The sequence below is a fragment of the Dendrobates tinctorius genome, unplaced genomic scaffold (genome assembly GCF_039654945.1).
Source record: "Dendrobates tinctorius isolate UK_male_01 unplaced genomic scaffold, ASM3965494v1 ptg000203l, whole genome shotgun sequence".
NCBI classification, from domain to species: Eukaryota; Metazoa; Chordata; class Amphibia; order Anura; family Dendrobatidae; genus Dendrobates; species Dendrobates tinctorius.
In genome coordinates this window covers 17651338-17678693 of record NW_027361870.1, presented here as the reverse complement: position 1 = coordinate 17678693, position 27356 = coordinate 17651338, and the positions used below count along the sequence as shown (strand labels likewise).

The following is a 27356-nucleotide window of genomic DNA, read 5'->3' as shown; positions in this document are numbered from 1 at the left end:
GGCATCGTCCGATGGGACTACAAGTCCTATCGGGCGATGCCTGCTACAATGACAGTGGTTGACACATTAGCCAATGATGGGACAGTAGTAGTCCCATCCAGGGCTGCCATTAGGAATTTCAGGGCCCCATACTGTAAAAATGTTTGGGCCCCCTTGAGACTCCGTCCAGGCTCCACCCCAGCCGTGCCTCCACCCCTCAAATCTTCCAGAGTCCCACTACCCACTCTTGAAAAAGCTCCACTTCTGCACCACGTCCTCACCAATCACACATTAACATTTCCCAGATCATACATATAGCCAGCAGCTTTTGTTCTGGCCAAAAGAATTTTAAGCCGCCACCACAACAAGGTAGACTCTTTTGGATGAGCTCTACTCTACTGTAACTTATTAATCATTTGTTAAAATACCCAATACTCTGTGGTACCGTATATACTCGAGTATAAGTCGATCCGAGTATAAGTCGACCCCCTAATTTTGCCACAAAAAACTGGGAGAACTTATTGACTCGAGTATAAGTCTAGGGTGGGAAATGCTCCATAGATTATTCCCCCATATGGTGTCCCCAGAAGAAGCTCCATAGATTATTCCCCCATATGCTGCCCCCATAAGAAGCTCCTTAGATTATGCCCCCCATATGCTGCCCCCATAAGAAGCTCCTTAGATTATGCCCCCCATATGCTGCCCCCATAAGAAGCTCCTTAGATTATGCCCCCCATATGCTGCCCCCATAAGAAGCTCCTTAGATTATGCCCCCCATATGCTGCCCCCATAAGAAGCTCCATAGATGATTCCCCCATGTGCTGCCGCTGCTGCATGTAAAAATAAAAAAATGACATACTCACCTCTCCGTCGCTGGGTGTCAGATACTCACCTGTCCTGCGTCCATGGCTGCTCCCCGCTATCTGCCACGTCATCAGTCAGTGACGTTCAGACTGCAGGGGGCGCGGGGCGCACTAACCACGTCACCGCGCCCTCTGCTGTCTGAAGTCACTGACCGATGATAGACACAGACAGCAGCAAGCAGCCATGGACGCAGGACAGGTGAGTATCGCTATACTTACTTAGTATAACTATGGGGAGTGCATTATATTATATGGAGGAGTATGGGGAGTGCATGATACTGTAAGGAGGACAATGGCGTCCTGACGCTGTGTCTTGAGCCCCCAGCTTCTCCGCGCTCTCTCTTCCTGCCTTCAGCGGTCACGTGGTACCGCTCATTAAAACTCATGAATATGCGCATATTCATGAGTTTTAATGAGCGGCACCACGTGACCGCTGAAGGTAGGAAGAGAGAGCACGGGGAGAAGCTGGGGGCTCAAGACACAGCGTCAGGACAGGTAAGTATGACCTGACACCCCCGCTCCCCCTCCCCCTCCGACCCCCCGGTGTATATGACTCAAATATAAGACGAGAGGGGGACTTTCAGCCCAATTTTTTGGGCTGAAAATCTTGACTTATATTCAAGTATATACGGTATATTTTTCTTTTTCTTTACGGAAATGAGTCACATACTTTTTTAAAAAATATTTGAAACCAGATTGTGACTTTTTTTTATAATCTGTATTTCTGATTGTAGATTATTGTATTGTTTTCTGTACATGTATGAAGCTGTCAGTGGATATCGATCTGCGCTCGGACCGCAGTGCATGGACGGGCCGCGGGTCTCCTGACTAGAATTCAGCAGCCTCACAGCATGTATGAGGATGGAGGCCAGGAGATCGGCGCCTAGTCCATGCACCGCAGTGCGAGCGTAGAACAATTTCCCAAATGAAGATGTTTCCCAATCATATATACCCACTTTTTATTTTTCCATCAATATGGCTGTGTGAGGGCTTGTTTTTTGCAGGACGAGTTGTACTTTTGAATGACATGACTGGCTTTATCAAATAGCGTACTGGAAAATGGGGAAAAAATTCAAAGTGCGGTGAAATTGAAAAAAGTGGAATTCTAGAATTTTTTTGGTCGTTTAAGCAGCCTCCAATCTCCTCACCTCAGCAGCCTCCCATCTCCTCTCCTCAGCAGCCTCCCATCTCCTCTCCTCAGCAGCCTCCCATCTCCACACCTCAGCAGCCTCCCATCTCCTCTCATCAGCAGCCTCCCATCTCCTCTCATCAGCAGCCTCCCATCTCCACACCTCAGCAGCCTCCCATCTCCACACCTCAGCAGCCTCCCATCTCCTCACCTCAGCAGCCTCCCATCTCCTCACCTCAGCAGCCTCCCATCTCCTCACCTCAGCAGCCTCCCATCTCCTCACCTCAGCAGCCTCCCATCTCCTCACCTCAGCAGCCTCCCATCTCCTCTCCTCAGCAGCCTCCCATCTCCACACCTCAGCAGCCTCCCATCTCCTCAGCAGCCTCCCATCTCCTCATCAGCCTCCCATCTCACCTCAGCAGCCTCCCATCTCCTCAGCAGCCTCCCATCTCCTCACCTCAGCAGCCTCCCATCTCCTCTCCTCAGCAGCCTCCCATCTCCACACCTCAGCAGCCTCCCATCTCCACACCTCAGCAGCCTCCCATCTCCACACCTCAGCAGCCTCCCATCTCCACACCTCAGCAGCCTCCCATCTCCTCAGCAGCCTCCATCTCCTCATCAGCCTCCATCTCCTCTCCTCAGCAGCCTCCCATCTCCTCTCCTCAGCAGCCTCCCATCTCCACACCTCAGCAGCCTCCCATCTCCTCAGCGGCCTCCCATCTCCTCAGCAGCCTCCCATCACCACACCTCAGCAGCCTCCATCTCCACACCTCAGCAGCCTCCATCTCCACACCTCAGCAGTCTCCCATCTCCACACCTCAGCAGCCTCCCATCTCCACACCTCAGCAGCCTCCCATCTCCACACCTCAGCAGCCTCCCATCTCCACACCTCAGCAGTCTCCCATCTCCACACCTCAGCAGTCTCCCATCTCCACACATCAGCAGTCTCCCATCTCCTCAGCAGCCTCCATCTCCACACCTCAGCAGCCTCCCATCTCACCTCAGCAGCCTCCCATCTCCTCTCCTCAGCAGCCTCCCATCTCCTCTCCTCAGCAGCTTCCCATCTCCACACCTCAGCAGCTTCCCATCTCCACACCTCAGCAGCTTCCCATCTCCACACCTCAGCAGCCTCCATCTCCACACCTCAGCAGCCTCCATCTCCTCTCCAGCCTCCCATCTCCTCAGCAGCCTCCCATCTCCACACCTCAGCAGCCTCCCATCTCCACACCTCAGCAGCCTCCCATCTCCTCAGCAGCCTCCCATCTCCACACCTCAGCAGCCTCCCATCTCCTCTCCTCAGCAGCCTCACATCTCCTCTCCTCAGCAGCTTCCCATCTCCACACCTCAGCAGCTTCCCATCTCCACACCTCAGCAGCTTCCCATCTCCACACCTCAGCAGCTTCCCATCTCCACACCTCAGCAGCTTCCCATCTCCACACCTCAGCAGCCTCCATCTCCACACCTCAGCAGCCTCCATCTCCTCTCCAGCCTCCCATCTCCTCAGCAGCCTCCCATCTCCACATCTCAGCAGTCTCCCATCTCCTCAGCAGCCTCCCATCTCCACACCTCAGCAGCCTCCCATCTCCTCAGCAGCCTCCCATCTCCACACCTCAGCAGCCTCCCATCTCCTCAGCAGCCTCCCATCTCCTCAGCAGCCTCCCATCTCCACACCTCAGCAGCCTCCCATCTCCTCAGCAGCCTCCCATCTCCACACCTCAGCAGCCTCCCATCTCCACACCTCAGCAGCCTCCCATCTCACCTCAGCAGCCTCCCATCTCACCTCAGCAGCCTCCCATCTCCTCAGCAGCCTCCCATCTCCTCTCCTCAGCAGCTTCTATCTCCACACCTCAGTAGCCTCCCATCTCCACACCTCAGCAGTCTCCCATCTCCACACCTCAGCAGTCTCCCATCTCCACACCTCAGCAGTCTCCCATCTCCACACATCAGCAGTCTCCCATCTCCTCAGCAGCCTCCATCTCCACACCTCAGCAGCCTCCCATCTCACCTCAGCAGCCTCCCATCTCCTCTCCTCAGCAGCTTCCCATCTCCACACCTCAGCAGCTTCCCATCTCCACACCTCAGCAGCTTCCCATCTCCAAACCTCAGCAGCCTCCATCTCCTCTCCAGCCTCCCATCTCCTCAGCAGCCTCCCATCTCCACACCTCAGCAGCCTCCCATCTCCTCAGCAGCCTCCCATCTCCTCAGCAGCCTCCCATCTCCTCAGCAGCCTCCCATCTCCTCAGCAGCCTCCCATCTCCTCAGCAGCCTCCCATCTCCTCAGCAGCCTCCCATCTTCTCAGCAACCTCCCATCTCCTCAGCAGCCTCCCATCTCCTCAGCAGCCTCCCATCTCCTCAGCAGCCTCCCATCTCCTCAGCAGCCTCCCATCTCCACACCTCAGCAGTCTCCCATCTCCACACCTCAGCAGATTGCCATCTCCTCACCTCACTCCCCTCTGCAACTTCCTGCAAGTCCTCACACACTGCCCGCCCCCTTTGCCTCATCGCCGATTTCAGCATCTTCTGTCTCCCAGAAACGTGACATGTTGCTGCTCTGCTCGAGAATGAAGAAGAGCGCGCAGTGTGTCACATGAACTGCGTCAGGACCATGATGCACTTGGTCCTGGTTCTGCTTTAAAGGTACAGCACTGATTTCTGGCCACTGCATTCACTAACAACACTGTAACACTGTAGGTGTATCTTTAAATCACCGCAGTGTTGTTATGTATCTGGCTTGCAGCGGCCATGAACTATTACACCTGTAGCCCAAACAGCAGTATCAAGAGAGGAGGGCCCGGTCTGCCAGCACATATGGGCCCCTCTTTTTGCTACTGTTCATGGGGCCCCATACAGTAGTAAGGGCAGTAATGCCCTGATGGCGGCCCTGGTCCCATCATCCGGCTAATGTGTTGAATGTAAAAAAAAAAAAAAACCATACATACATACTACAAACATGCATACTACATATACAGTTGTGGCCAAAAGTATTGACACCCCTGCAATTTTGTCAGATAATACTCAGTTTCTCCTGAAAATGATTGCAATCACAAATTCTTTGGTATTATTATCTTCATTTAATTTGTCTTAAATGAAAAAACACAAAAGAGAATGAAGCAAAAAGCAAAGCATTGATCATTTCACACAAAACTCCAAAAATGGGCCAGACAAAAGTATTGGCACCCTCAGCCTAATACTTGGTTGCACAACCTTTAACCAAAATAACTGCGACCAACCGCTTCCGGTAACCATCAATGAGTTTCTTACAATGCTCTGCTGGAATTTTAGACCATTCTTCTTTGGCAAACTGCATCAGGTCCCTGATTTTAGAAGGGTGCCTTCTCCAAACTGCCATTTTTAGATCTCTCCACAGGTGTTCTATGGGTTTCAGGTCTGGACTCATTGCTGGCCACTTTAGAAGTCTCCAGTGCTTTCTCTCAAACCATTTTCTAGTGCTTTTTGAAGTGTGTTTTGGGTCATTGTCCTGCTGGAAGACCCATGACCTCTGAGGGAGACCCAGCTTTCTCACACTGGGCCCTACATTATGCAGTAAAATTTGTTGGTAGTCTTCAGACTTCATAATGCCATGCACACGGTCAAGCAGTCGAGTGCCAGAGGCAGCAAAGCAACCCCAAAACATCAGGGAACCTCCGCCATGTTTGACTGTAGGGAACGTGTTCTTTTCTTTGAATGCCTATTTTTTTTCTCCTGTAAACTCTATGTTGATGCCTTTGCCCAAAAAGCTCTACTTTTGTCTCATCTGACCAGAGAACATTCTTCCAAAACGTTTTAGGCTTTTTCAGGTAAGTTTTGGCAAACTCCAGTCTGGCTTTTTTATGTCTCGGGGTAAGAAGTGGGGTCTTCCTGGGTCTCCTACCATACATACATACAGTCCCTTTTCATTCAGACGCCGACGGATAGTACGGGTTGACACTGTTGTACCCTCGGACGGCAGGGCAGCTTGAACTTGTTTGGATGTTAGTCGAGGTTCTTTATCCAACATCCGCACAATCTTGCGTTGAAATCTCTTGTCAATTTTTCTTTTCCGTCCAAATCTAGGGAGGTTAGCCACAGTGCCATGGGCTTTAAACTTCTTGATGACACTGCGCACGGTAGACACAGGAACATTCAGGTCTTTGGAGATGGACTTGTAGCCTTGAGATTGCTCATGCTTCCTCACAATTTGGTTTCTCAAGTCCTCAGACAGTTCTTTGGTCTTCTTTCTTTTATCCATGCTCAATGTGGTACACACAAGGACACAGGACAAAGGTTGAGTCAACTTTAATCCATGTCAACTGGCTGCAAGTGTGATTTAGTTATTGCCAACACCTGTTAGGTGCCACAGGTAAGTTACAGGTGCTGTTAATTACACAAATTAGAGAAGCATCACATGATTTTTCGAACAGTGCCAATACTTTTGTCCACCCTCTTTTTTATGTTTGGTGTGGAATTATATCCAATTTGGCTTTAGGACAATTCTTTTTGTGTTTTTTTAATTTAAGACAAATTAAATGAAGATAATACCAAAGAATTTGTGTTTGCAATCATTTTCAGGAAGAAACTGAGTATTATCTGACAAAATTGCAGGGGTGTCAATACTTTTGGCCACAACTGTATACAACATTCATACATACTACATATATACAACATTCATACAACATACATACATACTACATACATACTACATTCATACAGCATACATACATACATACATACTACATACATACTACATTTATACAACATACATACTACATATATACTACATTCATACAGCATACATACATACATACATATATACAAAATTCATACAACATACATACATACTACATACTACATACATACTTCATATATACTACATTCATATTTTTGATATTCATGTCACAGTCTATTAAATTGGGTCTTCTGCACATTTTCAAAAGTTCAAAGTCCAACAAATCTCAGGCACACAGAACCCGATGGCATCGGGTATCGTCATCCTGTTCGTGACGCCAAGTTGGGTCGCCCTCCCAGGGCTGTGGGGTACTCGGTACCGGGCCGGTGTCAGGGGAATGTGTCATAGCAGCGGTGACCCGGTCCGTGGCCCTGGGCGCCCAAGTAATCAAAGGGAGTTTATAATGTAGTTTAAGTGGAATGGAATAGTTCTTGACGCCACCTGTGGTGCTCGGCAAGGGAGGTGTTAAGCCGACGCTGCAGACAGATCCTCTGGGACAGATGGTATGGTGCACCAGTGATGGTATAGCCCTCCACAGGCAGGGCTGATGTCCCAGGGCAGTGTAGTTGTAATGGTGGTGGAAAGGCGCAGGCAGTGTAAAGGATGGTACCCAGATGTAGCGGTGCTGAGCGGGTTAGCGCAAGAATGAATGGAGGACACCAAGGCTTGCAGTTCCAAAGCTTTACTCAGTCTGCGGTACATAAGGGTGCCTGCCTCCGAGCCGTGTCCTCCGGGTCAGAGACTCAGCCAACCTCCAAGCCAGATGAAAAGCTCCTCTCCAACACTCCGCCAACATGTACCTTTCCTGAGCGACTCCTCTATTGCTTCTTAATGTGTGAAGAGCTCCAGTACCGTGGTACTCTGGAGTTCCTCCTGTCAAATGTTCCCAAGAACTCTACTCGTATGGCAGACAGCTGTAGCCTGCTTCGGGGACTCACTTCTCCTGAGTCCCGGCTCTCTAAATCAGTTGCTGTTGTGCCCCAAGTCTTAGATGGGAGTAGTGCATTTACAGCCTACTACTCCACCGGTATCTGCTGCAGAACCGTAAGTGTCCATACAACCTCGGGGACTGGGCCCCGGCCTTGCGCTGAGAACCTATAGGCAGGGTTCCTCTTCCAACCCACGTCTCCTCTCTTTTCTCCTTACTACTTCGTTCCGTACTGATCTTTCTCTCTCTTATGGAAGCTTAGGTTGCAGTTCTACGTGTTTCCCCTTCTTTTCCCCTTCCCGTGCCAGCTGGCTCAGATCACTGAGGCAGCTGCAGCACTCCTTCCTCCATCCCTTCTTCCAGGGATCCTCACTCCTGTCCAAGTGACTTCTTACCCGCCTGACCTTCTGCCAGACTGAACCTGTAATCCTACATTTCCCACTCTTTTATATATCTCAACTCCACCCACCTCCCAGCACATCCATTGTTCCAAGCAGGGAACCACCAAAGGTGCTCTGCTACTCTCTAAGCACTGAGCCGCAATGTGGTTGTGCAGAACTACCCTGTTGTGTGTGGGGTGCGAGTGTTGGAGCGTGGAAAGGAGTTCCCACCTTACCTGGATGGTGGGGCACTACACCTTAGGAGAAGGTGCAGTACCTCTGTGGCGACTGAGCCTCAGGGGCGCCACATATTGTCACTAACAATAAGTTTTGTAAGTACCACAATTCCAGCGCCTCACTGTTTCTAGGTCCCTTGGTCCCTTATTACGACTCCACTGTTTTCCTTGTGTTCCAGCATACATGACAAGTTGTCTTATTGTCCTTGTTTGTTCAACTACTTTAACTACCTTAAGAAGGTCTTTCGGACCTACATATCTCCATTCAGGCCTGGCTGTCTCGTAAGTCTTTGTTCATACAATCAATAAATGCATTCACCAGTACTCTAAAATCAAGCGGGTTTATGCAAATGTACATCATGTCTGCCCATTTCAGCTGTAACCGTCCAAAGTACATCTCTACACTCTCTCCTCTTTGCTTTGTCACGTCAGTCAGGAGTAGACTGCTCTGATTGTTCCACTGTAGCCCACTGTTTAAGTGACTCACAGTACGTTTCCCCAGACTGTGCAGATTTATCATCCATGCCCCAAGCCTGATTCTTTGCCACATCTGTATGTGTCTTAATAATATATGTCCCAGTATGTCACCTGCCTTTAAACTCACCAACCTCTCTAGGTCTGCCCAGGTACACTTATATGTCTGCTGTACTTCCTTTATGCGTCTGTAAAACGGGAATGGTTGGTCTTCAGGGTCAGGCAACTGCTTCAACAAAGCTAGCTGGTCAGAGGGGCTCCAGGGATAATACACCTGCATCTTTCTTATTCTAGTTGCCCTTCTAGGTCCTGATTTGGTTGGTCGTCTGAGTCTGATCACAGTGTTTACAAGTCCATCTGTTTTGTCTGGGTCTCTGGTTAAATTCTGTCAATCAAAACATTCATAATATACCTTCCATACTGCTGCACATTCTCAAACACCATTTATTCACTTGCTATTTTCTTCCCTTGTCTGTGCCTTTTTGTACATCCAAATATTCACACTCTGGTATTTTTGCCTTTTTCAATATTGGTCCCACTTGTTTTACGGCTTCCTTTCTTCTGTCTTTTTCAATTTGCATAGCTGTCTTGGATCCCATTGGGGCACCGACTGTACACAGAAAAAGTTGCCCATGTCTTCAACATTTTTCTCCTGACAGCTCACCTTTTTTCTGAAATGCCCCTCTAGTGTGCCTAACCTTATCTATGGGCGGCCACACATAGCAAGTCAGAGTGAGCCTACCAAGGTGTAGCGGGAAGGCTCCTTGCCTCTCACCCGGTAGACCTACAGGATGTAACGAGAAGGCTCTCTGCCTCTCACCCGTTAGAACAGCTGGCTAGAATAGAAATAGGCCTTTTTCCTTCCAGCCCAGCTCCATGGATTGTGGGAAGGCTGCTTCAACTTAGACAGCTGATCTTTCTTCTGAAATGCCCTCCTTTGTGTCTGGACCTCTGTCTTACAGCCCACATATAGCAAGTCAGTGTATCCAGAAGGCTCCTTGCCCTCGCCTCTCACCCACAACAAAAAAACCCGCTGACTAAAGTGAGAAGGCCCAGGTGTGATAGGCCTCTAACCTACTTTATCAGCCATACAGTCGGCTACCTCCTTTGTTGATCCACAATTTGCTATACAAATCAATCACACAACTAGAAGCAGGTTCAAACACATTAATGACCAAACAATCACTTACAATTTCCTTCTAAATTAGGCACCATATTTTACTTTCAACTTCAACTTACAAAATTTCATTCCACTTTAATTAAGTACTGTTGCTTTAAAATGCACAAATACACGTACTCACACACATGTACTCACATACACCCACACACGTACTCACGTAAACACACACGTACTCACATACACACACACACACGTACTCACATACACACACGTACTCACATACACACACACACACGTACTCACATACACACACACGTACTCGCATACACACACGTACTCGCATACACACACGTACTCGCATATACACACACACACCCGTACTCACACACACACCCATACTCATATACACACACCCGTACTCACATATATACACACACCCGTAATCACATATACACACCCGTACTCACATACACACACCCGTACTCACATACACACACCCGTACTCACATACACGTACTCACATACACACATACACGTACTCACATACACACATACACGTACTCACATATACACACACACACGTACTCACATATACACACACACCCGTACTCACATATACATACACACACACATACACACGTACTCACATACATACACACACACATACTCACATATACACCCACACCCGTACTCACTTATACACACACACACCTGTACTCACATACACACACACGTACTCACATATACACCCACACACATACTCACATGCACACACATACTCACACACACATACACACATGTACTCACATACACACACACACACACACACACACATGTACTCACATCTCCAGCACAGGCCGCAAACCACCCTCTTTCCTGCCGGCTGTGACTGCACGGAGGTGGGTGGGCAGGCAGCTGTGGGACACACACACATGTACGTACACACACACACAGGTACACACACATTTGTACTCACACACCCCACACACACTTCCCTCCCGATATTTTACTACTTTGTGGCTATATAAGTTTGTTTACAGGTTTATTATTGTCTCCATCAGACTGCACAGAGATTGTACAGGTCAGGGGTAAGGAAGGCCTGTATAGGAGCCCTAGGACTGTGATGCCACATTTACTATTGAATGGATAAAAGTACAAAAATGATCTACAGCCTTAGAAACTGAACACTCCCAAAAACTGGAGCTATTATAATTCTATAACTGTTCTCTTCTCTTGCAGGTATGTATTATCACACCAAGTAATTATATTCCAGCCACAAACATTCAACCATATGTGGACGCAGAAAAAATCTGGGACTCTCTGTCTGTAGAGGCAAAGGAGGTCTACAGGAAAAAATCCATTGAACGTGTGATAAACTTTATGAAGAAGAAATGTAATTGCGGCAGCAGAAAGAGCTATGAAGTTGTGGACACCATTGTAGACGCTCTCACATCGCCTTCACCAAAGACTCGTTATCTGGTCATGAGTTTTGCAGAAAAAGTTATTCTTTACCTATATCTATGGCTTCCAACTTTGCTTTTTGATAAATTTCTACATTATGACAGCAAAGAAATAAATAAATCTGATAAATAATGCAGCGGGAGGGTTGAAGTCTGATTAGGAATAGTAAACCCCTCTGCAGGGGGCCTAAAGATAAATTGTAGAGAAAAATCTAACATTTTATTGATATTAGACATCCTCGCTGCCGAAGCACAGTCAGAGTGAGCCGGGATTAAAAATACCATTTCTCTCTTTTGTGATGGAGATGATTGCTGTTTTGGAGGGAATAAATTACTGATCAGAAACAGGCCTTCTTTTGGACAATGTTTGTTTTATGTTGGGGGAGGGTAGTAGATTTCTTGATTTGTAGACTCTCTTTGCGCTGAATATGCCACCCCAAAACCTAGAAATCAACATCACTTTATTTTTACTTCCGATTACTTGTAGCAACAGCCCCGTGTCTTCGTTGTGATATAGCAACTGTAGCAACAACCCCAGTGTATCCTATGCAGGGGTGGAATTCAGCAATTGTTCAAATTGCAGCTGGTTCATCGAACTGGCAAGATATGGTTCTGTGTGCCCACTATTTTCTTATTTTCAGCTAAATGTGTGTCTTTGGACGCACATTCAGTTGAACTGTATTTCGGTACGGAAAGCCGTTAGCTTCCAGCACCGCAATAGTTAACAGCCGCCAGCCTATTAGAGGCCGGTAGCTGACGTCGGCGTGCACGTCATCGATGCATGGCACAGGAAGAGGACACTGCTGAACTGACAGGTAAGAATTATTTTTTTTTTAAAATGTTGTTAAAGAAAAACGGCAATAAAGGGAATGGACATTTGAAGTTCAGGATGGGAGAGACATATGAGGCCCAGGATAGGGACATAATAGGAAGGGCCCAGGATGGGAGCATAATTACTGTTTGGGGCCAGTATAAGGAACATATGTGGCTCCCCTGAGGGTCAGTCGCCACAGAGGTACTGCACCTTCTCCTAAGGTGTAGTGCCCCACCATCCAGGTAAGGTGGGAACTCCTTTCCACGCTCCAACCCTCGCACCCCACACAACAGGGTAGTTCTGCACAACCACATTGCGACTCAGTGCTTAGAGAGTAGCAGAGCACCTTTGGTGGTTCCCTGCATGGAACACTGGATGTGCTGGGAGGTGGGTGGAGTTGAGCTATATAAAAGAGTGGGAAAGTGTAGGATAAGGGGTTCAGTCTGACAGAAGGTCAGTGAGGAAGGAAGCCACTCGGGAGGAGTGGGGATCCCTGGAAGGAGGGATGGGGGAAGGAGTGCTGCAGCTGCCTCAGTGATCTGAGCCACCTGGCATGGGAAAGGGAAAGAAGGAGAAAGACGTAGAACTGCAATCTAAGCTTCCATAAGAGAGAGAAAGATCAGTACGGAACGAAGGCGTAGGAGAACAGAGAGGAGACGTGGGTTGGAAGAGGATCCCTGCCTATAGGTTCTCTGCGCAAGGCCGGGGCCCGGTCCCCGAGGTTGTATGGACACTTATGGTTCTGCAGCAGATACCGGTGGAGTAGTAGGCTGTAAATGCACTACTCCCATCTAAGACTTGGGGCACAACAGCAACTTATTTAGAGAGCCGGGACACAGGAGAAGGGAGTCCCCGAAGCAGGCTACAGCTGTCTACCATACGAGTAGAGTTCTTGGGAACATCTGACAGGAGGAATTCCAGAGTACCACGGTACTGGAGCTCTTCACACTTTAAGGCGCAATAGAGGAGTCGTTCAGGAAAGGTACATGTTGGCGGAGTGTTGGAGAGGAGCTTTCCATCTGGCCTGGAGGTTGGCTGAGTCTCTGACCCGGAGGACACGGCTCGGAGGCAGGCACCCTTGTGTACCGCAGACTGTGAGTAAAGCCTTGGAACTGCAAGCCTTGGTGTCCTCCATTCATTCTTGCACCAACCTGCTAGCACTGCTACATCTGAGGTACCATCCTTTACACTCCCTGCGCCTTTCCACATCCATTACAACTACACTGCCCTGGGACATCAGCCCTGCCTGGAGGGCTATACCATCACTGCTGCACCACACCATCTGTCCCAGAGGATCTGTCTGCAGCGTCGGCTTAACACCTCCCTTGCCGAGCACCACGGGTGGCGTCACGAACTATTCCATTCCATTAACTACATTCCCCCATTACTTGGGCGCCCAGGGCCATGGACCAGGTCACCGCTGCTGTGACACATTCCCCTGACACCGGCCCGATACCGGGTACCCCACGGCCCTGGGAGGACGACCCAATTTGGTGTCACAAACAGGATGACGAGACCCGATGCAATCAGGTTCTCTGTGCCTGAGATTTGTCGGACTTTATACTTTTGAAAATGTGCAAAAGACCTGATTTGATGGATTGTAAAATGGACATTAGAAATGGCCCAGGATAGGGACATAATAGGAAGGGCCCAGGATGGGTGCATAATTACTGTATGGGGCCAGTATAAGGAACATATGTGGCGCCCCTGAGGCTCAGTCGCCACAGAGGTACTGCACCTTCTCCTAAGGTGTAGTGCCCCACCATCCAGGTAAGGTGGGAACTCCTTTCCATGCTCCAACACACGCACCCCACACAACAGGGTAGTTCTGCACAACCACATTGAGGCTCAGTGCTTAGAGAGTAGCAGAGCACCTTTGGTGGTTCCCTGCATGGAACACTGGATGTGTTGGGAGGTGGGTGGAGTTGAGCTACATAAAAGAGTGAGAAAGTGTAGGATTAGGGGTTCAGTCTGACAGAAGGTCAGTGAGGAAGGAAGCCACTCGGGAGGAGTGGGGATCCCTGGAAGGAGGGATGGAGGAAGGAGTGCTGCAGCTGCCTCAGTGATCTGAGCCAGCTGGCACGGGAAAGGGAAAGAAAGAGAAAGACGTAGAACTGCAACCTAAGCTTCCATAAGAGAGAGAAAGATCAGTACGGAACGAAGGAGTAGGAGAACAGAGAGGAGACGTGGGTTGGAAGAGGAACGATGCCTATAGGTTCTCATCGCAAGGCCGGGGCCCGGTCCCCGAGGTTGTATGGACACTTATGGTTCTGCAGCAGACACCGGTGGAGTAGTAGGCTGTAAATGCACTACTCCCATCTAAGACTTGGGGCACAACAGCAACACGGATAGAGAGCTGGGACTCCGGAGAAGAGAGTCCCCGAAGCAGGCTACAGCTGTCTGCCATACGAGTAGTGTTCTTGGGAACATCTGACAGGAGGAATTCCAGAGTACCACGGTACTGGAGCTCTTCACACTTTAAGGCGCAATAGAGGAGTCGTTCAGGAAAGGTACATGTTGGCGGAGTGTTGGAGAGGAGCTTTCCATCTGGCCTGGAGGTTGGCTGAGTCTCTGACCCGGAGGACACGGCTCGGAGGCAGGCACCCTTGTGTACCGCAGACTGTGAGTAAAGCCTTGAAACTGCAAGCCTTGGTGTCCTCCATTCATTCTGGCGCCAACCTGCTAGCACTGCTACATCTGGGGTACCATCCTTTACACTGCCTGTGCCTTTCCACAACCATTACAACTACACTGCCCTGGAACATCAGCCCTGCCTGTGGAGGGCTATACCATCACTGCTGCACCACACCATCTGTCCCAGAGGATCTGTCTGCAGCGTCGGCTTAACACCTCCCTTGCCGAGCACCACAGGTGGCGTCACGAGCTATTCCATTCCATTAACTACATTCCCCCATTACTTGGGCGCCCAGGGCCATGGACCGGGTCACCGCTGCTGTGACACATTCCCCTGACACCGGCCCGGTACCGGGTACCCCACGGCCCTGGGAGGGCGACCCACATACATTATTGGTTTATGGTGGCAAGTGGGGGACATAGGTACTGTAGTGGCTAATTATGTCACATTATTACTGCTGTAATATATTTTACTATTGAGGATGCTGTTTTCAATGGGGGAAAAAGGAAGGTCCTGCTACTGTGCAGGGTTGCACTAAGTACGTTTTTTTCTTTATCAGGTGAAGTGTAGATGATGGGTGAATCCGAACAGTAAAGTTCGGTGTCCGTACCGAACACCTACTGTTCAGGCACGGATACCGAACATGGACTTCACCAGGAAGTCCATTTTACTGTTTGAGTTCGACCACCCGAACACTGGGTGAGTGTCACCCTGTCATGTGCTTCTGATCGGCAGTAAAATCATCACCGCCGGTCACACAGCCGCATTTCACATGCTGTCAAATGACAGCGTGAGCGCTCAGCTGTGATCAGAGGTATAAAGTTTACCTCCAGTCACTGGTGCTGGCTGATGGGACAACTGCTCCCATGAGCCAACACCTGCTGCCACTAATAGTGAGAGCAGGAGTGGCTGATGGGAGTGTTCATGAGCCGGCTCCTGCGCTGTACATACACTACCGTGTAAAAGTTTAGGGTCACCTAGAAATTTCCTTATTTTGGAAAGAAAGGCACAGTTTTTTCCATTGAAGCTAATATTAAATGATTCAGAAATACACTCTATACATTGTTAATGTGGTAAATGACTGTTCTAGCTGCAAACGTCTGGTTTGTAATGCAATATGTTCATAGGCGTATAGTGGCCCATTTCCAACAACCATCACTCCAGTGTTCTTATGGTACTTTGTGTTTGCTAACTGTGCAAGAAGGCAAATGGACTGTTAGAATACCCTTGAAAACCCTTGTGCAAGTATGTTAGCACAGCTGAAAACAGATTGGCTGATTAGAGAAGCTATAAACCTGACCTTCCTTTGAGCTAGTAGAGAATCTGGAGCATTACATTTGTTGGTTCCATTAAACTCTCAAAATGGCCAGAAAAAAAGAACTTTCATGTGAAACTCGACAGTCTATTCTTGTTCTTAGAAATGAAGGCTATTCCATGCGAGAAATTGCCAAGAAACTGAAGATTTCCTACAACGGTGTGTGCAACTCCCTTCAAAGGAGAGCACAAACAGGCTCTAACCAGAGTAGAAAGAGAAGTGGGAGGCCCCGCTGCACAACTGAACAACAAGACAAGTACATTAGAGTCTGTAGTTTGAGAAATCAACACCTCAAAGGTCCTCAACTAGCAGCTTCATTAAATAGTACATGCAAGACGCCAGTATCAATGTCTACAGCGACGAGGCGACTCCGGGATGCTGGCCTTCAGGGCAGAGTGGCAAAGAAAAAGCCATATCTGAGACTGGCTAATGAATGGAAAAGATTAATATGAGCAAAAGGACACAGACATTGGACAGAGGATGATTGGAAAAAAAGTGTTATGGACAGACGAATCCAAGTTTGAGGTGTTTGATCACACAGAAGAACATTTTTGAGATGCAGAACAACTGAAAAGATGCTGGAAGAGTGCCTGACGCCATCTGTCAAGCATGGTGGAGATAATGTGATAGTCTGGGGTTGCTATGGTGCTGGTAAAGTGGGAGATTTGTACAAGGTAAAAGGGATTTTGAATTAGGAAGGCTATCACTCCAACTTGCCATGCCATGCCCTGTGGACAGTGCTTGATAGGAGCCAATTTCATCCTACAACAGGACAATGACCCAAAGCACACCTCCAAATTATGCAACAACTATTTAGGGAAGAAACAGGCAGCTGGTATTCTATCTGTAATGGAGTGGCCAGCGCAGTCACCAGATCTCAACCCCATTGAGCTGTTGTGGGAGCAGTTTGACCGTATGGTATGCAAAAAGTGCCCATCAAGCCAAACCATCTTGTGGGAGGGGCTTCTGGAAGCATTGGGTGATATCGCAATTTAGCTGCTAGAATGCCAAAGGTCTGCAATGCTGTAATTGCTGCAAAGGGAGCATCCTTTGACGAAAGCAAAGTGTGAAGGAGAAAATTATTATTGTTAGCAGCGGATTAATCAGCGTAACATCCAGAGTCAGCAACACAGAATGTAGATTTATTCATATCCAGGTTGAACAGCTTACAGCATGAAATGTGATCAGTCTTGTATCTGCTGTGGCTTGCAGCATGGCAGCATTACAGCAGCAAGAAGGGAAGAGAAGGAGGGGGCATCCTGTCTGTTTTTTTTTTTCACTGAACTTTGTTAAAAATCTCACAATATGCACAATATATAAAACAGTACAGTAGTAGTTGTTGCAATACATACAGATCAATATGCATTATTCCAACACCCCCACTCAACAACTGCTTATCCTCTTAGTCCCAGTGTGGTCCTCAATTCTTGGAACCTGGCTCATAGCAATGGCTTTGTCATAATGTCAGCTGCCATCTTATCAGTTTTTATATCCAAATGTCTGACATTTATCTTTTGTACAGCAGCTACAGCTAACAAAGCTCTGAACATGGTCTGTTTAGCGACTGGAGCAAACGTAGCATTGTAATCTTCGCCATACTTTTGAGAATATCCTTTTGCCACCAACCTTGCTTTAAATCTGTGGACTTTACCTTCAGAGTCATATTTGGTTTTGAAGACCCACTTGCACTTGATTGCCTTTTTGCCCTGTGGCAGCTTGGTGAGTTTCCAAGTTTGAAGTTGATGAAGCGATTTGATTTCCTCATTAGCAGCATTGATCCACTTTGTGCTTTCATGGACAGGTAGTTCTTGCATTTCATCCCATGACTGTGGCTCTGATTCAGGTAGTGTCTTGACTATGTAGGATAGACGTTTAGCTGGTACGTCTCTGTTTGATCTTGAAGATCTCCTGATTTCAGATTCACCTGATTTTTCTGTTGTTCCTTCAGTGGTTGAAGAATCCAGCCAGACCTCTACATCCTCCTTGCTATTGTCTTGTAATTGTGACATCAGCTGGACTACTGGCGTGATGTCGCAAAACTTGGGGGACACCAAGTTCTCATCAATCACTACATCTCTACTTATTGTGACCTTGTTTGTTTCTGGGTGTAGAATCCTATAACCTTTCTGGGTTTCACTGTAGCCTACCAGGATCCCTTCCTTAGCGTGAGATTCCCACTTAGTTCGCCTTTCTTTGGGAACATGTATAAGCGCTTTACTTCCGAATATTCTTATATGATGTAGTTTGGGCTTTCTGCTGTTCCATTGCTCAAACTGAGTTTTCTCTGTAGCTTTACCTGGTAGTCTGTTCTGAAGATAGCAAGCTGTCATGATTGCTTCACCCCAATATGCTGTGGGCAGATTTGCATCAAGCAACATACTTCTTCCACTTTCATAGAGTGTTCGGTTCCTTCTTTCCGCGACACCATTTTGCTCAGGATTGTACGGTACAGTGGTCTGAAATAGGATTCCATTTTTCTTTAAAATGCTCTGTGTCTCATTACTTGTGTATTCAGTCCCATTATCTGCACGTAGAATCTTTGGCATTCTCCCAAATTTATTATATACCTCAGGTAGATATACTTCAAGTTTTTCTGGAACTTCTTTCTTGCTGTGAAGCAGATGGACAACTGTATATCTTGAATGATCATCAATAAATGTGAGAAAATATCTCTTCTTCCCAGGAGTCTGAGTGCTCATTGGACCACAGACATCTGTATGTATTAAATCTAGTGTCTGTTCTGTTCTTGTAGTACTTCTCTTAGGAAAAGCTTTTCTAGACATTTTCCCTTTGATGCAGCTAGTACATTTCATTATCTGGTTACATAGATCAATTGTAATGTCCTCAGCTAGTTGCTTTTGAACTAACTTCCTTATTGCTTCTGGGTCTCTGTGTGCTAGGCGCCTATGCCATACATGAATGCAGTTATTGTGCCTTTCTTCCTGAGCAGTATACACACACTCTTTGCATTTAAGCTGGTAAAGGTCATTTGTGATTTTTCCTTCTGCTAGTGTGTGGCCCTCTTTTGAGATGATGCAGCTATCATGCTTAAATGTAACTTAATTTCCTTGTTTTGTGAGTTTCTTCACAGATAGTAAATTACTCTCCAGACTAGACACATAGAGCACATCTTTTACTGCAATCTTCTTGCTTTGTGTTGGTGAGATTTGACAATCAATATAACCATCTCCCATACCTTGTGAAGTCATTTACTGACCATTAGCCATAATCACTTTCTCTGACTTACTTTGGTTAAGCTTAGAAAAGAAGTCCCTGTTATTAATCATATGACTAGTTGCTCCAGAGTCTATACACCATGCATGCTTTGATGTATTTACACTGACAGTAAATGCAGTTTCAGTATTCACAGAATCATTTTCTGCAGACACAGCACTTTTAACCCTTTGAAGACTGCTTTGCTTTTTCAGCTGATTCATTCTAGCTTTCCAGACTCTGCAGTCGGCTTTCAAATGTCCTGATTTCTTGCAAACAAAACATTCACGTGTTTCTTTTAGGTGCTTTCTGTTATCATTTAGATTTTGTGTCTGTAAAGCAGATTCTGCATCGCATGTCCTGCTGTTTACACCTTCCGCTTTCCGCTTATATTCATCTATGAGCTTCCCTCTGACATACTCCAATGTAAGCTCATCATCTGGGCGCGCATCTAGTGCGTTTACAAGCGTGTCATAGTTTTCTGGAAGACCACTAAGCAGTAATGCGGCTACATGAAAGTCCTTCAAATCTTCCCCAATGCCTCTCAGGCGTTCTACAATCTCTAGAATGCTTGTTATGTAGTCTTGCATATCCTGGCCATTCTGTAGTTTAGACTGGTACAATTTTCTCATGAGATAAAGTTTATTGCTTAAATTTATCCTCTCATGCACCTTTTGCAGCTGCTCCCACATTTCTCTTGCAGTTTCTCTTTTACACACATGCACAATCTGATCATCATCTATACTGAGTGATATGGTACTTTGTGCTTTCTGATTCATCTCTATCCACTCCTGTCTCCTGTGTGTATTTCCACGTACCTTCTCTTATCAGCATTTTCACTTTGAATTTCCAGGATTGATAATTCTGGTTAGTGAGACTTGGTACTGTAAACTTCATGGAGTTGCTGCTGCTGGTGGCCATCTTTGCTGTCTTCCTTTCTTTTTCTCTGTGCTCTGGGGATCTGGGACTCTAGGACTCTGGGCCCATAGCAAAGTGTGAAGGAGAAAATTTTTATTGTTAGCAGCGGATTAATCAGTGTAACATCCAGAGTCGGCAACACAGAATGTAGATTTATTCATATCCAGGTTGAACAGCTTACAGCATGAAATGTGATCAGTCTGGTATCTGCTGTGGCTTGCAGCATGGGAGCATTACAACAACAAGAAAGGAAGAGAAGGATGGGGCATCCTGTCTGTTTTTTTTTTCACTGAACTTTGTTAACAATCTCACAATATGCACAATATTTAAAACAGTACAGTAGTAGTTGTTGCAATACATACAGATCAATATGCATTATTCCAACAATTATATTAAATAAAAATCTTTTTTCGAACCTTGTCAATGTCTGGACTAGATATTAAATTCATTGGGCAACTCATTTGATTAATAAAAGTATGAGTTTTCATGGAAAACAAAAAATTGTCTGGGTGACCCCAAAATTTGGAATGGTAGTGTAAATAATGATAAAATAAAAAAAAAAACAGCATGGATTCCCCTGTATTTTTGATAAACAAGATAATAGAGGGGGAAGCCAGCACTGCTTAAGGTTAGAACGCATAAATTGGAGTGCATGTGCACATAATGTCTAGCTGTATTCAAAAATGAGATATTTAGCAAAAAAATTGATCAATTCAATTGAGCCACCCCGCCGCGCCAAGGCAATCTCATATGGGGGGTCCTACTCTATATATTTTTAATAAATGCTGTGCCATTACGGCCTCCTAAATACATTTAGAGCATGACCACATCAAGTGCAATCTGTACCTGAACATTACTGGATCGCTCCCATGAAGCCAGATGAAGCAAGTGCAGATGAAGGCCAACCAGGTCTGAACACAGACATATCAGGAATGGCCTCCACACATTGCCTGACCAGCAAACATAGATGAAGGGCGATGTTGGTCCAGACACAGGTGCACAATTAAATAAAGCTTGGGGCAGGGTGGGGCTGCCGTGTGTGTGCACAGCAGCCTAATCCATCACAATGAACACAGAAAAATTATGGCGGACATAACCAAGCGTGCACGGCAACAGTGGTGGTGAGCCACAAACCAACAACAAGAAAATAGAGGGGGAAGCCAGCACTGCTTAAGGTTAGAACGCATAAATTGGAGTGCATGTGCACATAATGTCTAGCTGTATTCAAAAATGAGATATTTAGCAAAAAAATTGATCAATTCAATTGAGCCACCCCGCCGCGCCAAGGCAATCTCATATGGGGGGTCCTACTCTATATATTTTTAATAAATGCTGTGCACCTGTATCTGAACCTGCATTACCCTTCATCTATGCTTGCTGGTCGGGCAATGTGTGGAGGCTAAACCTGACACGTCTGCATTCAGACCTGGTTGGCCTTCATCCGCACTTGCCTTTTCTGGCATCATGGGAGCGATCCAGAAATGCTCAGGTTCGGATTGCATTTAAAGTGGTCTTGCTTTTAATGTATCTAGGAGGCCGTAATGGCACAGTGTTTATTAAAAACGTAGAGTAGGACCCCCCACATGAGATTGCCTTGGCGCGGCGGGGTGGCTCAATTGAATTGATCAATTTTTTTGCTAAATATCTCATTTTGAATACAGTTAGATGTTATGTGCATATGCACTTTATGTTATGCGTTCTGACCTTGGCAACGCTGGCTTCTCTTCTCTTTTTTTGATAAACAGCCAGGCAAAACTCAGCTGTCAGCGTTAGCAAGACTGGTTATCAAGAATAGAGGGGGCCCCATGATTTTTTTAATTATTTAAATAATTTTAAAGGCATGAAGCTCCCCCATTTTTGACAACCAGACTTGCTAAAGCAGACAGCTGCGTGCTGGAATTTTCAGGATAGTAAGGCTCCATGGATATTGGCCCCCTCCAGCCTAAAAATAGCAGTCTGCAGCCACCCAGAAAAGGTGCACCTAATAGATGCTAACAGTGTGCATCTAATAGTGTGCTAACGCAGCTTCAATAGCCACCCCATTTTTTACAACTAGACGAGCAAAAGCAGACAGATGGGAGCCGGTATTCTCAGGCTGGTAAGGGGCCATGGATATTGGCACCCACAGCCTAAAAATATCAGCTCCAACCGCCCAGAAAAGGCGCATCTACAAGATGTGCCAATTCTGTTGCTTTGCCCGGCTCTTCCCACTTGCCCTGTAGCAGTGGCAAGTGGGGTTCATATTTGTGGGGTTGATGTCACCTTTTCTATTGTTTGGTGACCTCAAGTCCACGGATTACTAATGGAATGGCGTCTATAAGACATTCATACATTACTAATCCTACACTTATATTGTAAATAAAGACACAGCAAAAATAAAGTATTTTATTTTAAATAAAAACAAAACACTTTTCCTTTTTTATTTAAAAATAACAAACACAGTTATATACACCTAACGCCTAATTCCACTGAAAATGACAAAAATAAAAAAGCAACAATATCCCTCACCTGTCCATCATTCTGTCCCACGCCGTAATCCATGTCTGTAGATTAATAGTTTTCAACCTGGATGGTGCCAAGATGTGACTGTCCATGCTGAGAACCACTGGTGAATGAGCTGCAGGGAGCGCAGCATCAGTGACTGCCGGTAACTGAGACTGCTTTCCCAGCCGGGCTGAACTGCTCCATTACTAATCTGTGGGCTTGATGTCAGCGGACAATACAAAGGTACCTGATACATTTTTTGGAGGCTTTTGATTTGACAGTGCCTCTTAGAGAGGATTCATTCAGACAAGTGACATATACACCATCGGGTGTTTTTCAAGGCCTCTTAGGCTACATTTCCACGATGAGGTTTTGATGAGTTTTTGAAATTGCAGTTTTTCCACCCCCTTAAGTAAATTAGGTTACTTGTGTGTTTTCATTGACTGCATTTTTTTATACACTCAATGAAAAACCAAAAAAGACTAAGGTAGACAAAAACACCAGCACACACATACATATTGCTCTGTTTTTTGCACTTTATATCTTTTCAGGGTGCAGCTGGGCCCAGATGGCTCTGCAAACTGTGGCCTCTGTTCACACAGTATGCATTTTTGTTAGCACCGGCTGGTCCGCCTGATCTAAGAGCATAGGCGTTATTAATAGGTTCTGCCAGATGCTCTGCATTTTCTGTGTGAACATAGCCACATACAGATTATATTATACCAAGCAGCCATATCCTGATTGTAGGCTGACTGCCTCATCACGTGTTTTTGGACCTGTGCCATCTCATTGGGTTTGCTGCACCTTGTTAGTGCATTTGTTATGTGGCCTGGGCAGGTAAACATATTTTGCCTGTGTGCTGGTGTTTTTCTCTAACTTAGTCTTTTTTGTTTTTTTATTAAGGAATTTGCTCCTAAGACCTTGTGGGGGCATCACAACACATTCGGAGACCCCAATCAGAGGACAATAAAACATCCAGACTCCTTATCTATGAACTGGTCCAATATTATGTTTCTCCCTATCCCATAATGATAATTCTGCTTCACGTCACTTGTCTTATCTATTGCATTTTTTCTGTGCTGTGTTGTGCATATATATGTGATTCTTCAGATGTTGTACTAGTCAATGCCCGATGAAGAGACCCGAGTAGTCTCGAAAGCTTGCAATGTGTTACCATCTTTTCAGTTAGCCATTAAAAGCTATCAACCACTGAGGACTCTCAATAATGAATATTTTTCTATCTACTGGCTAACACGGTACAAAGATATACATCTTTCCTGTATCAGCTTTGCAGAAACTCTAAGACGCTGCATTTTTTATGTGAAAATTTGCAGTGTCAACAACCCCCCAAAAACCCATCATGGGTTTAAAGGAAAAAAAAGATTAAAAATGTCCACCTCCAATTTTTGAGAATTTTGGAAGGGATTTGATCCAAAACTTCTTAAAGCAACTCAGTGTGATGATAGCCCAAGGGCATATGCACACTATGCCTAACCAGGAGTCGTGACGTGATTCTATTATACTTTTCCTCTGATTGTTCCACTCCTGATTTTGACTTTCAAATACTTATGTAAAATACTGACTGAATACTGAAGGTGTGAACGAGGCATAAGTCTTCATTCCCATGATGAGCTTTTGGTGAGTTTTTGACTCTGGAGAATTTATGCATCTATTATTTAAAATGTAAGCAAAAGGAATTCCTCATGGTGCTTGCGGTGATCTCTAGGTCATGGCAGTTCATCGGGCCGCTCACAGTGAAGTGTGCTAATGCAGCTTCAGTGATTGGTGATGAACTCTTATCATGTCACCGCCCGTCACTGAAACTACTCTTGCAGCACCTCATTGTGTCCTGTTCTTCAATCTGAACAGTCGCATCTTGGCACCGTCCAGGTTGTAAAGCAGCAATAGTTGAGATGGATTACGGCATAGTACAGTATTACGAACTCCTGGGCTTGATGTCACCTGACAATATAAAGGTGACATCAACTCCCAAACCCTATTTCCCCACTTGCCACCGCCACAGGGCAAGTGGGAAGAGCTAGGCTCAACGCTAGGCTAGATTTGACGCATCTTATGGATGCTCCATTTCTGGGGTGGCTGAGTGCTGATGTTGGTAGCTGGGGAGTGGGAGAGTAGGCAATATCTCTGACCCCTTGCCAGTCTATTAATATCAACTCACACCAGGAAAGGCTAAGCAAATGGGGCGCCCTCACACCCAGGGCAGTGGGGTACTCGGTACCGGGCCAGTGTCAGGGGGAATGTGTGTCACAGCAGCGGTGACTCGGTCCGTGGCCCTGGGCGCCCAATATCAATGGCGGTTATGTTAATGGTGCAATAGTTTATTTGGATAGTTCGTGATGCCACCCGTAGTGTTTGGCAAGTAAGATGTTGAGCCAACGCTGCATGCAGATCCACTGGGACTGATGGTGTGGTGCAGCAAAGATGGTGTAGCTCCCCACTGGTGGAGCTGTAGTCCCAGGGCAGTGTAGGTGAAATGGATGAGGAGAGGCACAGAATGGTATAGATGCTGGTACCCAGGTGTAGCGGTGCTGGAATAACTGGAGGACACCAGAGTATGTTGTTCAAAAGCTTTACTCACTGTTTGCAGTTCACACAAATGCCTGCCTCCGCACTGTGTTCTTCAGGTCAGGGCCCCAGCCAACCTCCAGGCAGGATAGGTTTCTTCCCTCCACACTCCGCCAATATGTACTTACTGAACGACTCCTCCAATGCGCCTTTAGGTGCGAAGCACTCCAGTACTTAGTTACCCTGGAATGCCTCTCTCTAGGTGTTCCTAGTCTCTACTTGTATGACAGACAGCTGTAGCCTGCTTCGGGGACTCCTCTCTTCGTCCCGGCTCACTATCCAGTTGCTGTTGTGTCCCAAGTCTATGATGGGAGTAAGGCGTTAGTGGCTCACTACTCCTCCGGTGTCTGTTGCCGGACATAAAGATCCAATCAACCTCGGGGACCGGGCCCTGGCTTTTGCACTCTGGACTGGAAGGGTTCTCTCTCTTTCTCAACCTGCTTCCCACCGTCCTTCTATTCTCCTTCGTTCCGATCTGTTCTATCTCTCTTATGGAATCGGTAGTCTCCAGTCTACGTCTCCTTCCTTCTGTTCCTTTTCCGTGCCAGCTGGCTCAGGTCACTGAGGCAGCTGCAGCACTCCTTCCTCCATCCCTCTTCCAGGGATCCTCACTCCTGTCTGAGTGACTTCCTTTCTCTCTCACCTTCTGTCAGACTAACCTGAAATCCTACACCTTCCCTCTGTTTTATATCTAACTCCACCCGCCTCCCCAGCACCTCCCGTGTTACGAAGCCAGGGACCACAAAAGGCATCCCATGACCTTTCCAGCATAAAGCATGGAAGGGTCCCTGCTGAACTATCCTGTGTGTGGGGTGCAGGTCTTGGAATGTGAAAGGGAGTTCCCACCCTACCTGGATGGTGGGGTACCACACCTTAGGAGAAGGTGCAGTACCTCTGTGATGACTGAAGCCTCAGGGGCGCCACATACCCCCCCGTTAAACACAGCACGTCCGCGGGCTGCAAGACAACAAAAGTACAATACAGAAACACTCAAAAATCTTAAATGCTGTTTAACAATACTTATCTAATCTTCCTAATATAGGAGGCACATTTCTTAAACGTTACAAACAGACTACAGACTAACTTCTTATCTTAGTATCAAAAATTTCTTTAAGTGCAATTCCTAGTTCAAAGTGCAATTATTCTTTCTCTCTCTTTCTACTGGATGTAAGACACTGACCATCTGTACTTGGCCTGTCACCTGTCACTTTCAATTCTTCATTCTTTATTCAATTCTCACATTTTATCTCAAAACTTTTCTAATTTTCTGTGTCAAACATGCTATAAAAGACATTTACTTTTCATAAGACACAACATCATAAAACATTCAAAGATTCTTGCAAAGTGCTGAACACTGCTCCCAGCCGGGATTTCTTGCAGTGTCCCTTGAGGTAGACATCATTCTTCGAAAAGTGTCCATTCAAAAACATCATCTTCGCAAAGTGTCTTTGTGTAACCATTATCTTCACAAAAGGGTTCTATATGTAAAACCAAGAAAGGGCACCTAAAGAGGTGCAACTATTTACAATAAAAGTTTGGATCATACAGCGTTCATGATCTCCTCAGTTCCAAATGTAGAAAAAAATGCTGCCAATCAAAAGCAGGGCAACAAAAGTGCTACTGGAAAAACATGATAGCAAAACAAGGCACAACTCCAAATAAACCTCCTGGGTAACGAGATTTGAAAAGTGTAATTCTTAGTTGTGGTCCCCTCCTGGGGTTCTGGAAGCTGAACTGGAACTGTCCTCATCCTGATTTTGGTTTCTCTCTAAAGGACCTTGAAGCTGTGGCAAATGGAACCCATGATGTATCTCAATGCCCATCAACTGCTCTTCCACCACAGATGACTCCGTTGCTCTGGTACGAGGTCTATCTCCTAGGACTTCTACAGATTGTCGGCTCTGACAAGCCACTGCATGGGGACTGGGCAGTGAAGGAATCCCGGGATCACTGTCCCAAAACTATCCAGACTCCCCTCTGGCCTGTAGATGTCAGATCGGGCACGCCGGCTCCAACCGTACTCCCACCAGCATGGTTCTCCTCCCCATCAACCCATTAGGAAGGTCGGGGTATATACCTAGGAGTTCCCGACGGTGCGGCCTCTGCTCCGGTGCAG

The 27356-nt window shown here is 46.6% G+C and overlaps 1 protein-coding gene across 1 annotated transcript in view; it reads left to right on the top strand.

Annotated features, from left to right (window-relative positions):
• Positions 1 to 11623, top strand: part of LOC141057297 (retinol dehydrogenase 7-like) — a 119999-nt gene extending 108376 nt beyond the window's left edge. Inside the window, exon 4 of the mRNA XM_073553839.1 lies at positions 11055 to 11623. Within this exon, the coding sequence (XP_073409940.1) occupies positions 11055 to 11408 (354 nt within the window). The 3' untranslated portion in view covers positions 11409 to 11623. The remainder of the gene's footprint in view (positions 1 to 11054) is intronic.
• Positions 11624 to 27356: the final 15733 nt, after the last annotated feature.